At 34.5% G+C, this 17,230-nt stretch overlaps 1 protein-coding gene across 1 annotated transcript; it reads left to right on the top strand.

The window, feature by feature from the left end:
- Positions 1-1,144: 1,144 nt before the first annotated feature.
- Positions 1,145-17,069, top strand: LOC137823326 (importin beta-like SAD2). The gene is made up of 22 exons (XM_068628408.1): positions 1,145-1,887; positions 2,599-2,731; positions 2,824-2,911; positions 3,142-3,291; positions 4,158-4,320; positions 6,232-6,416; positions 6,491-6,664; positions 9,238-9,383; positions 9,466-9,589; positions 9,658-9,838; positions 10,580-10,739; positions 10,846-10,887; positions 10,973-11,091; positions 11,187-11,385; positions 12,287-12,418; positions 14,000-14,103; positions 14,227-14,406; positions 14,577-14,716; positions 14,858-14,997; positions 15,147-15,307; positions 16,018-16,144; positions 16,219-17,069. Exons 1-22 carry the CDS (start codon positions 1,798-1,800, stop codon positions 16,377-16,379), a joined length of 3,099 nt encoding a protein of 1,032 aa, XP_068484509.1. The 5' UTR covers positions 1,145-1,797; the 3' UTR covers positions 16,380-17,069.
- Positions 17,070-17,230: the final 161 nt, after the last annotated feature.

The following is a 17,230-nucleotide window of genomic DNA, read 5'->3' as shown; positions in this document are numbered from 1 at the left end:
TTTATAATAATATTTATAATAATATTTATAATAATATTAATAATAATATTTATAATATTAATAATAATATTTATAATATTAATAATAATATTTATAATATTAATAATAATATTTATAATATGAATATAATATTAATATGTATAAATTATGTTAATAATAATAAGTAAAATAAAAATGATAATATGACCAAAGAACTTCTCTAGTCTAGTGGTTAACCCTTTCCTGGTTATTGGAAGGACTTGGGTTCAAATCTTGGTTGATATGCTTTCTTTGTAATATTAATTGTGGGCGTGGTTAATAGTTCAGGGTCAAATTTGATTACTTCTATTTTATTTATTTTTTATATTCCACACGATATACTATGAGCCGTTGTTAACCCTTGTAAAAAAGTGATAAAGATCACATAATTTTTTTACCTAGTTATCTTATTTTTGCACTACACATATCTAAATATTTTGATTCCTGTATTCTTATAGTAATGCTAAATGAATATTTTTTTTAATGATTCACTATAATAACCTCTTCAACTTTCATATTAATTTTTAGAGTTTTTTCTTTTATTTAAGATTATTATTTTTATTGAACTTGAGTAATTCGATTAAAATTATTATTTTTATCGATATTAACTGTTCAATTTCTCAATTTTTTATGTCTCAAATATATTTTTTCAAGGGATGAAAGAATATATATGTAAAATTAATCCGACATTTAAGATAGTGTATTAATGAGTCATAAATACTAGACAATCTTATATATACGATTTTCTTACTATATATTTATATTATCTTATGATAAACTTGTCCAAATTTAATATTCTTAAAATTTAATTGAGGTCTACAATTTGTTTGGATTTAATTAAAGTCTAATATTTCTTCAAAGTTAATCGAATAATAACTCTCATACAAACTTATTAACGTTTCAACTTTTAGTGAATGAAGATTATTCCATAAAGTCGTTAGGTCAAAAGATAAGATAAAAAAATATATCGACAACTCACTAGGATCATATGTTGAGATTGAAATGTAGATTAATTATAACATTTTTTACCTCATAATCTTTTTACAAGATTAATTATTATTTTTTGAATAATTCATAGAAAAATTAGTTGTGGAGCTTTATATCTAAACAAAAGCACCAAAGAGGAAAGGAAAAAACAAAACCTAAGATAAAAAATGAAAGCTTTGGTAGTGAGTTCTGTAATTAGGTGAAGTTGGCAGCCAACCCATCGAAGCGGCAGCTTCCTGGATAAGAGTGGAGAAGCGTACTCCAACCAAACACCAAAATCGCAAACGGAATTAAGAAATTACTCCTTAACGGTTTAACACACGTCACGGGGTTTAACCTATCCCGTACGCCTCTAACGTATCTTCGTACCCAAACAACCCGCTAAGTGTCCAACTAGACAAACAGGGTATCAGTTCATATATTTATTCTTCATTTTCATTTTTATTTTCATTTTTTTTATTTTTTATTTTTCTCAACGCAATGAAAAGTACTCTTCAGGTAGAGTAGTATGAAGATGGTTAAAAACCCGTAAACGTAAACCCTAGTAGTTTAAATAGCCTCCAACTTCTTCCACTGCTTTCTCTCTCTCTCTCTCTCTCAACACAACTCAACATAACACAAATCGCAAGGCACTTCGTTCGATTCTCGTTGCTCTCAGCTTGCGCTCTAAACCCTAGAGCACGCTCTTTCTAGGGTTTAGATTTCAACTTATAATCGCTTTCGTAATTATTGCTTTGCGCGTTGATCGGAGTTGGTTCGTATCGGAGGTGTTTTGATCGAATTTTCGGTTCCATGGATCTTCCAAGTCTCGCTGTTATACTCCAAGCTGCTCTCAGTCCCAATCCGGATGAACGGAAAGCTGCTGAGCAGAGCTTGAATCAGGTGCGACTTCTTCCGATTCTCGATTTTCCTTTCTGATCAGAGTTATAATCGCTTTGTATTTTATTGATTCACTTCCGGTTAAGTGTTTACGAAGTACGGATAGTTGCGAGACGTGATGATATTTAGTGTCTAGCGTGGTCTTCTGTTGTTAATTTGAATTTTGGTGTATGGTTGTTAATTGAATCTGGCAGTTTAATATGATGAATTTAAATTTGGCGGTGTTTACTGATGATCTTTTTGAATCATGAGTTTTTTAATGTTTATGAAGCTCGCGCACTGGAAAATAAAGTAAAAAACATCGGAGTTTGTTGTAATTGAATGTATCAATGTAGCAGTTTGTTGACTTCTTTTAACTTTATGTACTTGCTGTTGAATTTGTATACAGTTTCAGTATGCGCCTCAGCATCTGGTGAGGCTGTTGCAAAATAGTTGTGAGACGTGATGATATTTAGTGTCTAGCGTGGTCTTCTGTTGTTAATTTGAATTTTGGTGTATGATTGTTAATTGAATCTGGCAGTTTAATATGATGAATTTAAATTTGGCTGTGTTTGCTGATGATCTTTTTGAATCATGAGTTTTTTAATGTTTATGAAGCTCGCGCACTGGAAAATAAATTAAAACACATCGGAGTTTGTTGTAATTGAATGTATCCATGTAGCAGTTTGTTGACTTCTTTTAATTTTGTGTACTTGCTGTTGAATTTGTATACAGTTTCAGTATGCGCCTCAGCATCTGGTGAGGCTGTTGCAAATCATTGTTGACAACAACGTTGACATGGGTGTACGACAAGTGGCTAGTATTCATTTCAAGAACTTTATTGCGAAAAATTGGTCTCCTATTGATGGTAGGCACTTTTTTTTATCATTGTTTCTTGTTAGATAATGAAGTGGGACGTTTGCTGATCGCACTCTTCATTTTTGGGGGTTGTTTATGTAGATACGCAGCAGAAGATTTCCCAGAGTGACAAAGATGTGGTGAGGGATCACATTCTCGTATTTGTAACCCAGGTTCCTCCTCTGTTGAGGTACGATCGTTCACCTTTGGTGCCTCATGTCTGGTGGCTAATCTTGTATATTTTGATGTGTTGATTTTTTGTGGTCATGTCTCTCCTTACCCTAGTGGGTGATGGCAACTAATGAGGTTTTAAATTATGTGGCATATTTCTTTTCTTTTTGAATAAGACTTGTTTTTTTTTTCTTTTTCAATTCTCCATTGTATTGATTTGCATTCCTTGCTTACGTGTGATGTTTATAGGGTACAGCTTGGCGAGTGCCTTAAAACAGTTATACATTCTGATTATCCTGAGCAGTGGCCGCATCTTCTTGACTGGGTGAAGCATAACTTACAGGATCAACAAGTCTATGGTGCATTGTTTGTGCTGCGGATTCTTTCTAGAAAATACGAGTAAGCTTTTAATATCATATCTTTTATACTGTAACTGAAATAACTGGGCTGATGTTCCTACCGAGTTCTGTTGGTGATATTTTTTCACTGTTTGCTAATTTTGTCCATTATTTTAGTAATAGTATTTCCATACAATATCGAAGTTCCTGTTTGGTTTTCATTTTTTTCATTGTACATTTACGATGTCATTTACTCACGAATTGGTTGTACTACTGTTGTTAGATCATTTCATTGAACTATAAATTTGTTATATATGTGTTGTATTGATAGAAAAAAAAGATTTATTAAGAGTGAGGAGAAAGATACAAATATAAGAGAATGAGAAACTCTCAATAATAAAAGATGTCACAAAAAAAGTGAAAAACAAAACATAAAAATAAGAATAAACTATATACACTAGTTGGACATGTCACCTAAAAAAGTGTCTGCTTTTCCAGTACAAAAAGAAATAATTAACTAATTAATTTCGAGTTCATTTTGAGGTGTTGAAGAAAATGAATGAGGATTAAGGTAACACCAAAAATTTGAGATGTTTCAATAAGTTTGGAGAAAGGGACAAATCTCATTCCATGCGTTTTGGTTAGTTTGATTATTTTGCTATGTCCATTAACAAGATTCGAAGTTTCCATTTCAAAAAAGTTGTTGGGAGGGGTGACCCCACCAAAGTTGACTATGCAGATCAGTTATTGGCAAAGCTAATAAATGCTCTGCACTAATAACGTGCTTAAATTTATTTCAAAGTATTAGATTTCTGATTTTGCAAGAGCTCATATTTTCAAAAGTATACTGTGAGCCTTCAACGGTGGTCCAGATTGATTAGTCTCGAATGTGTTAGGTTCATAAACTATTTTATTTTCTCTTCTCAGGTTCAAGTCAGATGAGGAAAGGGTACCAGTTTATCGCATTGTTGAAGAGACATTTCCTCATCTCCTCAATATTTTTAACGGGCTTGTCCAGATTGTTAATCCATCACTTGAAGTAGCTGATCTAATCAAGCTTATCTGTAAAATATTCTGGTCCTCCATATATGTATGCTCTCTTTCCTCATATGTATTCTTAAATTAAGGAATTTATTTCATGCATTATGCTGTAGATCAAACCTTGTTCAGAGTTCATGTTACATTTATTAATAGTCATTATGTAAAACCGGTGATTAATATTAATTATCGTGTACAATACATTCTATTTTAGCTCAAGGTGGTCAAGGTTGTTAAATTTGAGGGAGTATGAGTGTGTTTGGATCAATGTTTGAAAGTATTCAGACATAAGTTTTTCATATTTCAAAGCAGTGAAAGAAGACGCAACTCCCTTGTGTCACTGAAGTTAGTGTGCATAATGTTGAACATAATTTTTTTCTGATCACACCCTATGTAAACTTTAGATTGTATTGGACTTATAGAGTTTACCCAAAACAAAAATAATATTTTTGAAAAAGCCTAATCGTAGTCCTAGAATTTGGGCTTAACTCAATTTTTCATAATTGTTTTGTAATGTGAGTTTTGCCAAACTTCATAAACTCTTTTTAAAACATAGCTTTAGTTGATATAGAATTAAACACCATCCTTGAGACAGCAATTAAGGCAAACCCCCCAAAGAGGTTGTAACTAAGGCAACTGCGGTTAAGGTGACTTTCCAACTCCCCCCAATGCCTAAGTTTACTGGCATGGAGTGTGGCTAATGTAGGTGGCTCAATCATGACTTTAGAATTGGCTCTTAAGCCATCTTAGAAGTTGGGCTAAAATTAACTTCATCAAATTGACTTGTAACTTTGTAAGGTGAGGATTGTGCAAGCTTTATAAGTTCTATTTAAGTCACACTTCTAGTTGATGTAGGATTAAACAATACCCTTTGTTGCAATTCAGCCAGCCCCTAAAGAGGCCACAATTAAGGCTGCTTTCAAACACTATTATCAAAACAAAATATAGTATCTCACATAATAAGTATTCAGCATTCTAGCTTCACAATTAAGCAAACCATATAATGGAATTGGATCAGAAACAAAACTACCTGAATTTTTTACCGATAGAATCTGTAATCAAAGTCTTGAATAGGGAAGGGAACAAACAGAAGAATGGAACGAATTCTCTGGTGATCCAAGAGTCTTTGGTACCTGAATTTTATTGGTAGAGAACCTTAATCCCCAATCTGGTTAGTCTTGAATAGGGAAGGGAATGAACAAACAGAAGAATTGAATGAATTATCTGGTGATCCAAGAGTCTTAAGTCTCTTCTCTAGAGTGAATATTGAAATACATGATATTCTTCTTTTAGTTCTCCTACCTTTTTACAAGTTCTCCCCTTTCACCTCACTAATCAACTAACTGAAGTTAATCAAATCTTAATTAAAATAAATGCAATGCCTTTCTTTTACGAAAAGGAATGATACCCTTCTGTTAAATTTTAGTTGAAATACATGATACCATTCTGTTACACTGGGGTAATGTCTTTTAAGAAATACATGTCCACTGTATTACTTCTCATGTAGACCTTCATTATTGAAGGCCTACTATCTCCATGGGAACAAAATTTTGAGAGTACATGTAAAAATCATACATAAATGACGAAATTGAATGATCGTACAAGTTTCTGTGAGTTGACTTGATTTCACCTCTGAAATATAAGTTTACGAGTCAAATAACAAGTTTGACAACCATGAATTTTACTATCTTTTCATCCCTTGTCATTGGGTTTATATTGCCATTAAATCTAAATAAGCAAAGATTAGAAAGTTATTGTGGGATTTATTATGTGTTTGTGTGTGAATAAATCTTAGTTTCATTTGTTTTTGGTTGACCTTGTTACTGGGTATAAAATGAAAGAAAGGAGAGCATCTTTTACAATTTAGATAGCGTTTTAAGCCACCTCACTTATTTGATGCTTCTCGTCACTCAAATCCCAAAAGTTGACATGTGCAATTATGGATTTTGTTGAATTTATTCAGTTGGAGATTCCTAAGCTGTTGTTTGATCAAAATATCTTCAATGCTTGGATGATGCTTTTTTTAAATATATTGGAGAGACCTGTTCCCTCTGAAGGTCAACCTGTTGATCCCGATCTTAGAAAATCATGGGGTTGGTGGAAGGTCAAGAAATGGACCGTTCACATTCTTAATAGGCTCTACACTCGGTATGTTGAGGTGTGGATTGATTTATATATTAAATTTTTTTTGCTGTGTCACTAATTCTGAATTTCTATGACAGTTTTGGAGACTTGAAGCTGCAAAACCCTGAAAACAGAGCCTTTGCCCAAATGTTTCAGAAGCATTACGCTGGGAAAATTTTAGAGTGCCACTTAAATCTGTTAAATGTTGTTAGAGTAGGGGGCTATTTACCTGATCGAGTTATCAACTTGATTCTTCAATATCTAAGCAACAGGTGGGCATACATTGCAGTCACATTTTGCATTGTTGAATCATATTATATAATCATATTCTAACTCCTTTCATTAACTGCATGTTGTTAATTCTGATTAATGTCACATCTATTGGTAAACTTATTTTCTTCTTGAACTCACTGGGTTGGTTATAAATGGATGGATGTGTTGACTGTAGTAGCCTGGTTTGGAGAGGTAATGTAAAAACCATTAAGGTGTCTTTACCTAACAGGTTTGGCTTTTAGGATTGTTGGTTCATGATATGATTTTAGAGCTTTTATGACCCAGGGGTCTAGATTGCTGTCCCCATTCTTCCAATAAAAGGTTGAAATTCAACAAAAAGCTGGTGGTTTCATGCATTATCTATAATTCAAAGAGCTCTTGCCTGAGGGAATGCTGCTACTGAGGAAAATGTGAGTAAGAACTGTTATGAGCAAAAAAAACTGAGATTTCCTTGATGATTCTGGTTCCAAGCACTTGTAAAACTTGAATAGATATTGCCTTAGTTTGATAATTTTGATGTAACATATGATAGAACATGAAGCAGTATTATTTAAGACACATGACATTGAATATTGGAAAAGTGGGCTCCATGTCCACAGCCACGACCTTGATATCTAAAGACATGACCACCACGAAATGAGGAGGAGCCATGAAAGGCAGTAACAAGTACTTCAGCTTCTTGATTTTGTGCAGATTTTGATGGAACAACAGTATTGCTCTCTTCATTTAGTGAATTCGTTTTGGACAACGAACCTTAAGTTAAATTTACAGGGGCAGCATCCAGCAAACTTTCTTTCAAAACTTTTGTAGGTGAGATTCATGAACAAGAAGTAAAGTTTCAATTTCTTCAATTGGTAGCGGTTCAAACTTACTTTCAATGACAAAAATGACAAAATCACGGTCTTGAGGCAATTCTTCAAAAATAACTTCCATGGATGTGTTCTTGGAGAGAAACAAGATCTCCAATAGAGTAGAAGTGAGACAATTGATTAACGCTTTAACTCATAAGAAACTCTGCCGTCAGACAATCTTCAAGAATTTTGGATTGAAGTTCAATGCAAAGTTGTTGTAGAGTATACATTTGTTTATGAAAATAATCAGGAACTTTATCGCAAACTTGATAAGAATGAAGGCTACCCAAGACTAGAAAGAAATGGGGTGCTATAAACTTAGAGTGTGTCAACAACATTTGATCTTGCTGTTAAGTGCTATATGTTGGATTGATTTTTCCAGCATCACAACCATCTTCAGTAACAAATCAAAAGAGGAATCGATGGATCAAAACAAAATGTTTGAAGACAATGTGGTTTAATACATGACTTAACCTCTTGTTGCCATAGCAAGAAGTTGAAATCATCAAGCTTCTCTGAGATTTTGGCAGAAGCAGCAGAGGATGGGATGGGAGGAGGAGGAAGATTGCCAAGGTTTTCTGCCACAAAAGCCTGTTCAAGAGTTGGATACCATGTTGAATTGATATAGAGAAAGAAAATAACTGATTCTATTGCTGTATATGAGGTGCTTGCAACAGAATACATGAAGCTCTTTATATAGAGTTAAACTAATTGTAACAACTCATAGTTACAGCTATGTAAAAGCTAGCTACTATACAAAAATTGAAATCTAAACGATTAACAGCAATATAACTGTCCAGTAAAACAGTACTAACACGTGTAAGCAATGCCTGTTGTCTTAACTTTTTCCTGTGTAAGAATGTACGACCGTAGTGTGCTTAGTGCAATGGTGGGATCTGGACAGTTGATGGGTCATGATGTATTTTTAGACATGTGTAATAATAGTTCCTGTTATGTGTAGAAGTTAGAAACAGTAATGTATTATTATAATTGTTATAAAAGATATCTTATCCTTCATTAACTGTTCTACATTAATCTGTATTACAATTAGAAAGTGCCTCAATGACAATTATTCATTGAAAATAACTGATAGCAGTTATTTATTAGTGTGTATTTCATAATGGGGGGTGTACATATGTGTCATTATTTGAAGTTTGTGGTTACTACTTTTGTCTTTAGGAAGACAGGTGTATTGTATTTGTGTGATTTCTGTGTTCTGCATTATATCCAATTATTTTTCAAATATCAATTGATATTCTATCTGCAATTATAAGCTTATGGTATGCATTAAATAAATCTCACTCGCAAGACTTATTCCAATAATTGCTGCTCATCGTAAATTCAGGATTTCAGTGAACTTATTCAAAAACTCTTATAACATGAACCTAGTAAACACCGAAGTTCAATCTTCTGAAAGCTAAAGGAGGAGTAAATGCTTGACATTGTAGTAGAGCATCTATTGTCATGGGGTCTTGAGGCTTTGTACCTGTAGCTGTTACTATAGAAATGAGTGCCCCATGTGTGATGCTAGTATATTTCTGCTATTGGTTCTTCATGAATGTATCTTTCTCATTCCTGAATGTCAAATCAGACCAAGAAGAAAGTTGTTATTGTCTGTATAGTTAGGGCATTTGGATAGTGATCATGAGTTGTTGAGTGCTATATTTGGTGCCACTAGAGAGCACACATTAATTATTTCTCTGTTTTGGCATCATATGCAGTATCTCAAGGAATAGTATGTATACTCTGCTGCAACCACGGCTTGATGTCCTTCTTTTTGAAATAGTGTTCCCCCTTATGTGCTTTAATGATAATGATCAAAAGCTTTGGGATGAAGATCCACATGAATATGTAAGGAAAGGCTATGGTAAGTTACGTTGGTGTGTATGCAAACAATATTTCAATAAATTGCACTGGGATTTCTTATGGCTTCTAATTCTTTGTTACAGACATTATTGAAGATTTGTATAGTCCTAGGACCGCTTCCATGGATTTTGTGAGTGAGTTGGTTCGGAAACGGGGGAAAGAAAATCTTCAAAAATTTATTCAATTTATTGTTGAAATTTTCAGAAGGTAATGGTTTACTGTTAGAATGAATGATCTATAATTGGGTGCAATATTTATGATTTGCTCTGCACTAGGTATGATGAAGCTTCTGCAGAATACAAGCCCTACAGACAGAAAGATGGTGCTCTCCTTGCCATCGGGGCACTTTGTGACAAATTGAAGCAGACTGAGCCATACAAGTCTGAACTTGAGCGAATGTTAGTGCAACATGTCTTTCCCGAGTTCAGCAGTCCTGTTGGCCACCTTAGGGCTAAGGTACGATCTCCAATTATAGTTTTTATCTCCATTAATATCAATGTGATGTTGGACTTTGGTGGGAAAGAGAAGAAATAGAAAGACAGAATGAAAGAGAAATATGGATGAAGAAACATAACAGAGAGAGGGGGAGGGGGGAGAGAGAAAAACAGAAATCAAAGAACTGTGCTGCACTTTTTTTATTATCATTCCAGTCTCCTAAACACAACTGAGCTTTTTCTATAAGCAGGTACCCAACAGCTATGAAATCCAATTTAACAATAGTCAAGTAACATTGTTCTATTCATATTTGCATACAGTACCCTTCATCCAAAAATGATACAATACCCTCAAGGGTCTTGAAATTCAAATGGGATGATAAGAGGAAGATAATATCTGATCAGTGCCCAAAGATTTCTAGATCTGCTTTCTAGAGTTACTCACAAAAGCAGGATCTACTTCTAAGTTTCTCAACTTGTGCTTCATATAATCAGTAGATCTGTTCTATATGCAGTCTTGAGTGCTGTATATGGATGCAAAAGGCGCATACAATGGGCATATTTGTTAATGGTGCAATTAACATCCTTGGCACGGCTGGAAAAAATAAGGGTTTTTGGCTGTTATTCACTGTGTTCTATACTAACTAAATGAAACATTATTTGCAAATGCATATTTTATTTGATTTCGTTGAGTTATCTAAAATTTACTCAGACTATGGAACTATTTATTTAAACTATAATTTATTTTTTGTTCGAAAAACAGGCAGCATGGGTGGCTGGACAGTATGCCCATATTAACTTTTCAGATCAGGACAATTTCCGAAAGGCTTTGCAGTGTGTGGTATCCAGAATGCAGGATTCAGAACTTCCTGTGCGGGTCGATTCTGTTTTTGCTTTGCGCTCTTTTATTGAAGCCTGTAAAGGTGGCTTTTACCTTCTCTTCGTATTTTTTGTAATTAATATGATTTTTTTTTCTATACGATTAATGTTGTTTATACCTGTTTTTTTTTTCATGACATGCTTATGCAGATTTGAATGAAATTCGTCCTATTCTTCCTCAACTCCTTGATGGTATGATGGTGTGAGAATTTTGTTTCACTCCAGAATTATTATTTGACTAGCTGAATAAGTTTTAACCAAGCAAAATTTTATCCAGAGTTTTTCAAACTTATGAATGAGGTTGAGAATGAGGACCTTGTGTTCACATTGGAGACTATTGTGGACAAGTTTGGGGAAGAGATGGCCCCTTATGCCCTTGGGTTGTGCCAAAATTTGGTAATATTTGTTTTCCTTTCACAAATTGTTAAAAGAATTTTTTAACAATTTCTAGAGGTAGCATAAAAATAATTTGGTTTTATTTTAAATTACAGGCCGCTGCATTTTGGAGGTGTATGAACACTGCAGAAGCTGATGATGAAGCTGATGATCCGGGTGCTCTGGCTGCTGTTGGTTGTTTACGTGCTATTAGTACAATACTTGAATCAGTGAGCAGGCTTCCTCACCTTTTTGTTCAAATTGAGCCAACTTTGCTTCCTATAATGCGCAGAATGTTGACAAATGATGGTCAAGGTACCTCTCTCTATGCTGCCCTCACACATGACAATATCTGTCCTGCATTTTGCTCTGTCATTATTTTGTGTTCGTGTTATGTGTATATACACATCTTTTCATTAAGAATTACAGAAGTTTTGGAGAAGAGGGTACAAAGAAAACAGAATCACCAATTAAGCAAAGCTTGCTAAAATCTCTCAGCATCTTAGTTAAAAACTCCTTAAAAATATAGGTAGTTTCTACGAAATAAAGGCCAACTGCTTAATCTTATCTCTGACAATTGTTGTGCTAAAACAACCCCTTTAAAAATTCTAAGTTTCAGTCTCTGACCATATGCACCAAAACATTTGTATATTTTGTGCATTTCCACAAAAGCGTTCTATTTTTCTGTCTAGACCATTGAAGCTAATCATAAAAATTGGTCCAATGATAGACACTCAGAAGCGAGCTGGAGTAAATTTGTACATGGAGAGAAAAAAAAAGCAGGCCTATTATTTTAGAATTCCTTCTTATTTATTAGCCAAAATGGTAAAAAAAAACCCATCTTGTTCTTTTTGGCAGTTGTCCAGCTGTACAGTTATTCTGGTTGTTAAGCCTTGTGCAAGTATATTTTTTCTGTAAGAAATGGGCAATAATAATGGATTTTTCTTCCCCTTCTAGTAATGTTTCGTAACACTTTAAGATGGCTGTATGAAGTAGTTGATCGCTATTTAGGACTTCCTCTACATGCTTGAACTTATTAAAATGAATGTGATGCTGAAAAACTTTTGAAGCCTTTATATATTTGCTTCTTTAATTTCTTGGACCCTGTATTTGTGTTTGTGTAATTATTAGACTGTGATATGTAAACCATGGTTTGTATATTTTAATTTTGCTTGGATTTTCACTAATTTCTACTATCTTCGTTGTGTGTCTACAGAGGTTTTTGAAGAAGTTTTGGAGATTGTATCTTATATGACTTTTTTCTCTCCAACAATATCGTTGGATATGTGGAGTCTTTGGCCATTGATGATTGAAGCACTGGCTGATTGGGCAATTGATTTCTTTCCAAGTATGTGCTTCTAACAACTTTTAACTCTTTTTTCTATGCTAATGTCTTAATACATAGTTTACATAATCTTTGAATGGTCTATTTTATTTTTCGATATTAAAGCTGGAGAATTAACCAGAAGATGAACACAACAATGGAGTGTTTCTATTAATAAAGAAACAAGCTAAACATACAACATGGACAATTTTCTCTGGTTAAAAGCAATATATATCTCATATCTTCCTGTGAATATGTTGAAGTATGAGCAGTTATCATGCCCAATCTCTTCTTAAGTTTGATGTTGGAAGCCCGAGTCCTAGTTGGTGCTATTTTGATAAGAAATAACATCTATTTTCCATGGAAAATAACAAAGTAGAACTGATGTTAGAAATATTAAGACCATAGAGTTGATAAATATGACTTGGGCTTCAAATGCCTAATGACCCAAGCTGAAAGGGGACATAGTTCCAATCCTTAAGTCCTCTCTTAGTCGTTTAAAGCAGAATTTTCGTGCTCATGATACTTGTCAAGCTATGTGGGTGCAAGCGAAGATTCTTTATATAAATGAAATGACAGTCAACACTAGTGTGGGCATTTTGCCAAAGTCATGTTGAGTGTCTGTCTACAGTTTGGTGGCACTGTGGGTGACTATTTGGGCAATGTTCATGGTCTTCTAAATGATTTTAATGAAAATTTTCCTTGGCTTCAACCCCTTGTGGCGAACTTGAACAGTGCCAATCCTTTTTCTTGTAGTTAGGTTTGTTTGTGTTATTTATTGGTTTGCTATCAGATTTTATGTTTTTCGACTATCCCAACTTGAATTCTCTGTGGTTCTTCTTGCTGCGTGTACTGGCCAAATGGTTGGATAATGTGGATGTGCAGCAGCACCTTTAGACTCTTCTGCCAGGGTCTCTAGGGCAGTGATCACAACTTATCTTTGAAACCTGGAAAGTCTCGTCCCAAGTGTAATAATTGCCATGTTCTAAATACAATCTTTCTATTTTCCCAAAAATATATTTCTTCAATAGGAACAAATTAATGTACATTCCATGCTGTTTTTCGTCTTTCCAAAATATAAGTGAAAATGATTCTATGACTAAGTGTTGTATTTCTTCAGAACTCATTTTGTAACAATCCAAGGTATAATTACTAAGTTCATATTCTTCTCCTTAGACTTGAAATTATTGGTCTCAATTCTAAAGTTAGAAGCTTGTGGAGTTAGCTTTATGCAAACATGTGCTGAATAATTATATATTTTAATAAATGCTGTTTCTCGTCAAATTTCCTTTGCTTGATTGTGGTGATTATGTCATGTCCATATCCTTTTTGCTTTTGTGGTTTAGTGGTTTTCTGATTCCTTTACAAAATGCATGTTTGTTAGTAACTGATGTCAATATTTTTAGTTTTGTTCTTGAATGCATAGTTCCTCCTTTTTACTTTCATACACAGACCTGGTATTGATACCTGTTCTGGTCTGTTTACATTGAACTTGGGTTTCAAATAGTTGTTGCTTTCACTTTTCAAGACAAGCATATTTCTAGTCTATCTTATCTTGACCTGCTTGGAAATTTATCATCCTTCTATATGATCTCTTTTTTGCAGATATTTTGGTTCCTTTGGACAATTATATTTCGAGGGGAACTGCTCAATTCCTTTCTTGCAAAGAACCGGACTATCAACAGAGTTTGTGGAACATGATTTCATCAGTGAGTTATTTTTACCTTATTACTTAAAGCATCAACTATTTGGTTGGAGCCTGGTGGTTGATCAGTGATCATTATTATTTTTTGTGTTATTACCGAGGTCTCTGATTTTTATATCATATATAGGTTATGTCAGATAAAAATATGGAGGACAATGATATTGTACCAGCTCCCAAGCTTATTGAAGTTGTGTTCCAGAATTGCAGAGGACATGTGGATCACTGGGTTGAACCATATCTTAGAATTACTGTTGAACGCCTGCGTCACACTGAAAAATCATATTTGAAATGTCTTTTCATGCAAGTGGTAAGGGAATGTTACATTCAATGGTTGAATTACACGAATGACTAAAGTAATGATGAAAACAGATTTTGTTGCTCTTTGGCTATAATGTTCTGATGATATCTTGATTGTGCTGGTGTCTGTTGTATTGATGTACGCTCAATACCTGTTCTAAGACGAGTTGCTTTTTTCAGATTGCAGATGCTCTTTACTACAACGCAGCACTGACTCTCAGCATATTGCAAAAGCTAGGTGTTGCATCAGAAATCTTCCATCTTTGGTTCCAGTTGCTACAACAAGTTAAGAAGAGTGGAATGCGTGCTAATTTTAAAAGGTTTGTTAATTTTACCTTTTGCTATCACTTGTTCCCATTTTACTTTGTATGTTGCCAACATGCTTCTGTACAACAGTATAGAGATTGTCTGATGACAAATTGAATGTGTCTGGTGATGGTAAACAAACATTGTATGTGCAGGGAACATGAAAAGAAAGTATGCTGCCTTGGTTTGACGTCATTACTGGCACTTCCTTCTGATCAATTGCCGGCAGAGGCTTTAGGAAGGGTGTTTCGGGCGAATCTTGATCTTCTAGTTGCCTACAAGGATCAAGTTGCAGGTCTTATGTCTTCCTTGTCTCTGTAACTGAGTTCTCACAATCATATTTTTGGGGGGTAGACTGATGTCATTTGTATCGGTTGCTTGGCCTAAACTCCTAACAGTAGTTTTGTTAGTGCCTAATTTTCATGTTTATTGTACTGATTGCAGAAGCTGCAAAGGAGGAAGAAGCTGAAGATGACGATGATATGGATGGTTTTCAAACTGATGATGAAGATGAGGATGGCAGTGGTTTTGACAAGGAAATGGGAGTTGATGCTGATGACGGGGACGATGGTGATACTATCACACTTAGAAAGTTGGCTGAACAGGTATCTGGATATGCTGGCCTTAAAAACATTTGCTTGCATATGAGTTCTATAGTATGTCTATATGCAGATATGAGCTGCAAGATGGATATTCTAGTAGTTCATCTTCTGGTCAGGTCATTATAGTTTTCATTGAATTTTGAAAGACCCAGTTTAGTCAAATTTGAAATCTAGACTAGTGAATTTAAAAAAGTGTTCATCCTTATGTGGTTCGGTTTTGGTTGAATTGTAGTTGTGTCTGTAATATATTTTATTATGAAGTTCACTATTGAAATAAGTATAGAGAACAAATGAAAAACCTGAAGTTTAACGTTAAAATAATTTTTTATTTGTTAATTTTGAAACTAATCTTATAATTTTAGATCTTGTTTTATAACCATCTAGGCTCAGCAGTCTCTTGCTGCAGCTGCTGCCAATATATAGTGGTACCATTTTGTTGGTTTTTATTCCACATACCAATTTATTTTTTCTTTAGGATCTGTGCACCTAGTAAGAAATTTTGGTCCATGTCAACACTGGGTCCAGTAAGACAGGATCAAAGCTTCTTTCAGGAAGCTGATAAAAACTAGCTATAAATTTCTCTAAAATGAGTCGAACAAATGAGATAATCTGTCCCTCCCCCCTCCAAGTACAATTATTGTAGCTTCAGTTCATCTTATAATTTATTGTTCAATCTTTGAATTTTGTTTTCATTCTGCATCTGTTGGATGTAGGCGAAATCATTCAGGCCCAATGATGAGGACGATGATGATTCAGACGAGGACTATAGTGATGATGAAGAGTTGCAGTCCCCAATTGATGAGGTTGATCCTTTTGTTTTCTTCGTGGATACAATCAAAGGTAAGCTAAAATGCTTAGTGTTCCCCATTGTCATCATGTTACACACTCACCTTACAAAATAATTTTTATTGTAGTGATACAATCATCGGATCCATTGAGATTTGAGAATCTCACCCAGACACTTGAGTTCAATTATCAAGCTCTTGCCAATGGTGTTGCCCAGCACGCCGAGCAGAGAAGGGCAGAAATTGAAAAGGAAAAGCTAGAGAAGTCAACGGCTGCTACAACTTCTTAAGCTTCTGAATGTACATTATTACTGTTGCTTATTTTATTCTCAAGTTCTCAGATGTTACCCATTCTTTAGGAGAGAATCAGAGGGTTGCCTATATTTGAGGCATTTGTCGCCTTTGTGATCATCAGTTGGTCTTTGATCATGAAGAGTTTGCAGTTTTGAAGTGCTTGGAGATCTGTGCAAAGAAGCTCCTATTGACTTATGGAGCGGGTGATGCGTTGAGGAAACTGTGAAGTTAGCGCTTTCTACAGGTTTTAGTTCAAGTTATTGTTTGGTGCTATGGGCTGTCTTTTTGGAGTAAAGTGCCCATTCTTGCCAAGACCGTGTTGTTCCCGCCACCCCTTTTTCCCTTTTCCCTTTCGCGGTCTCCTTTTATAGTCTCCATCTATGTGCCAACCGTATTATGTTTCATGGATACGAGTTCAGTTCTGTAATATTTGTTGCCTGTCACATAGACAGGTATGTAGGGTCGCCAATTGCTTTATTGGTAATTTTTGGTGAGGGATGATATACAAATTTTTGTTTTTTTACACCCTTTTTCGGTCATTATTTTTGGGTTGAGAGTATAGTCCACGAGTATTGATCAAGGTATCAGTTTTGGGGTTATACGAAGCTTTTCAAGGGTCCCATAATGCAGGTTGTAAAACAGTTATGTTCATTCATTATATAAAATATTTTGTGGGAAGAAACAAATCAACTCGATTCATGTTTGGCGGGGAATATAGTTATCTTACTAATTTGTTTGAGAATATGCAACACCCAAAAGTATAATAGAAAAATATTATTGTTTTCAGGAGTGTATTAATGAGTGTTTTTAAAACAGGTGAAGTCCATATGTAAATAACATTATAACG

This window comes from Phaseolus vulgaris, chromosome 8 (assembly GCF_000499845.2).
Source record: "Phaseolus vulgaris cultivar G19833 chromosome 8, P. vulgaris v2.0, whole genome shotgun sequence".
Lineage (NCBI taxonomy): Eukaryota > Viridiplantae > Streptophyta > Magnoliopsida > Fabales > Fabaceae > Phaseolus > Phaseolus vulgaris.
This window is presented reverse-complemented; position numbering and strand designations above follow the sequence as displayed.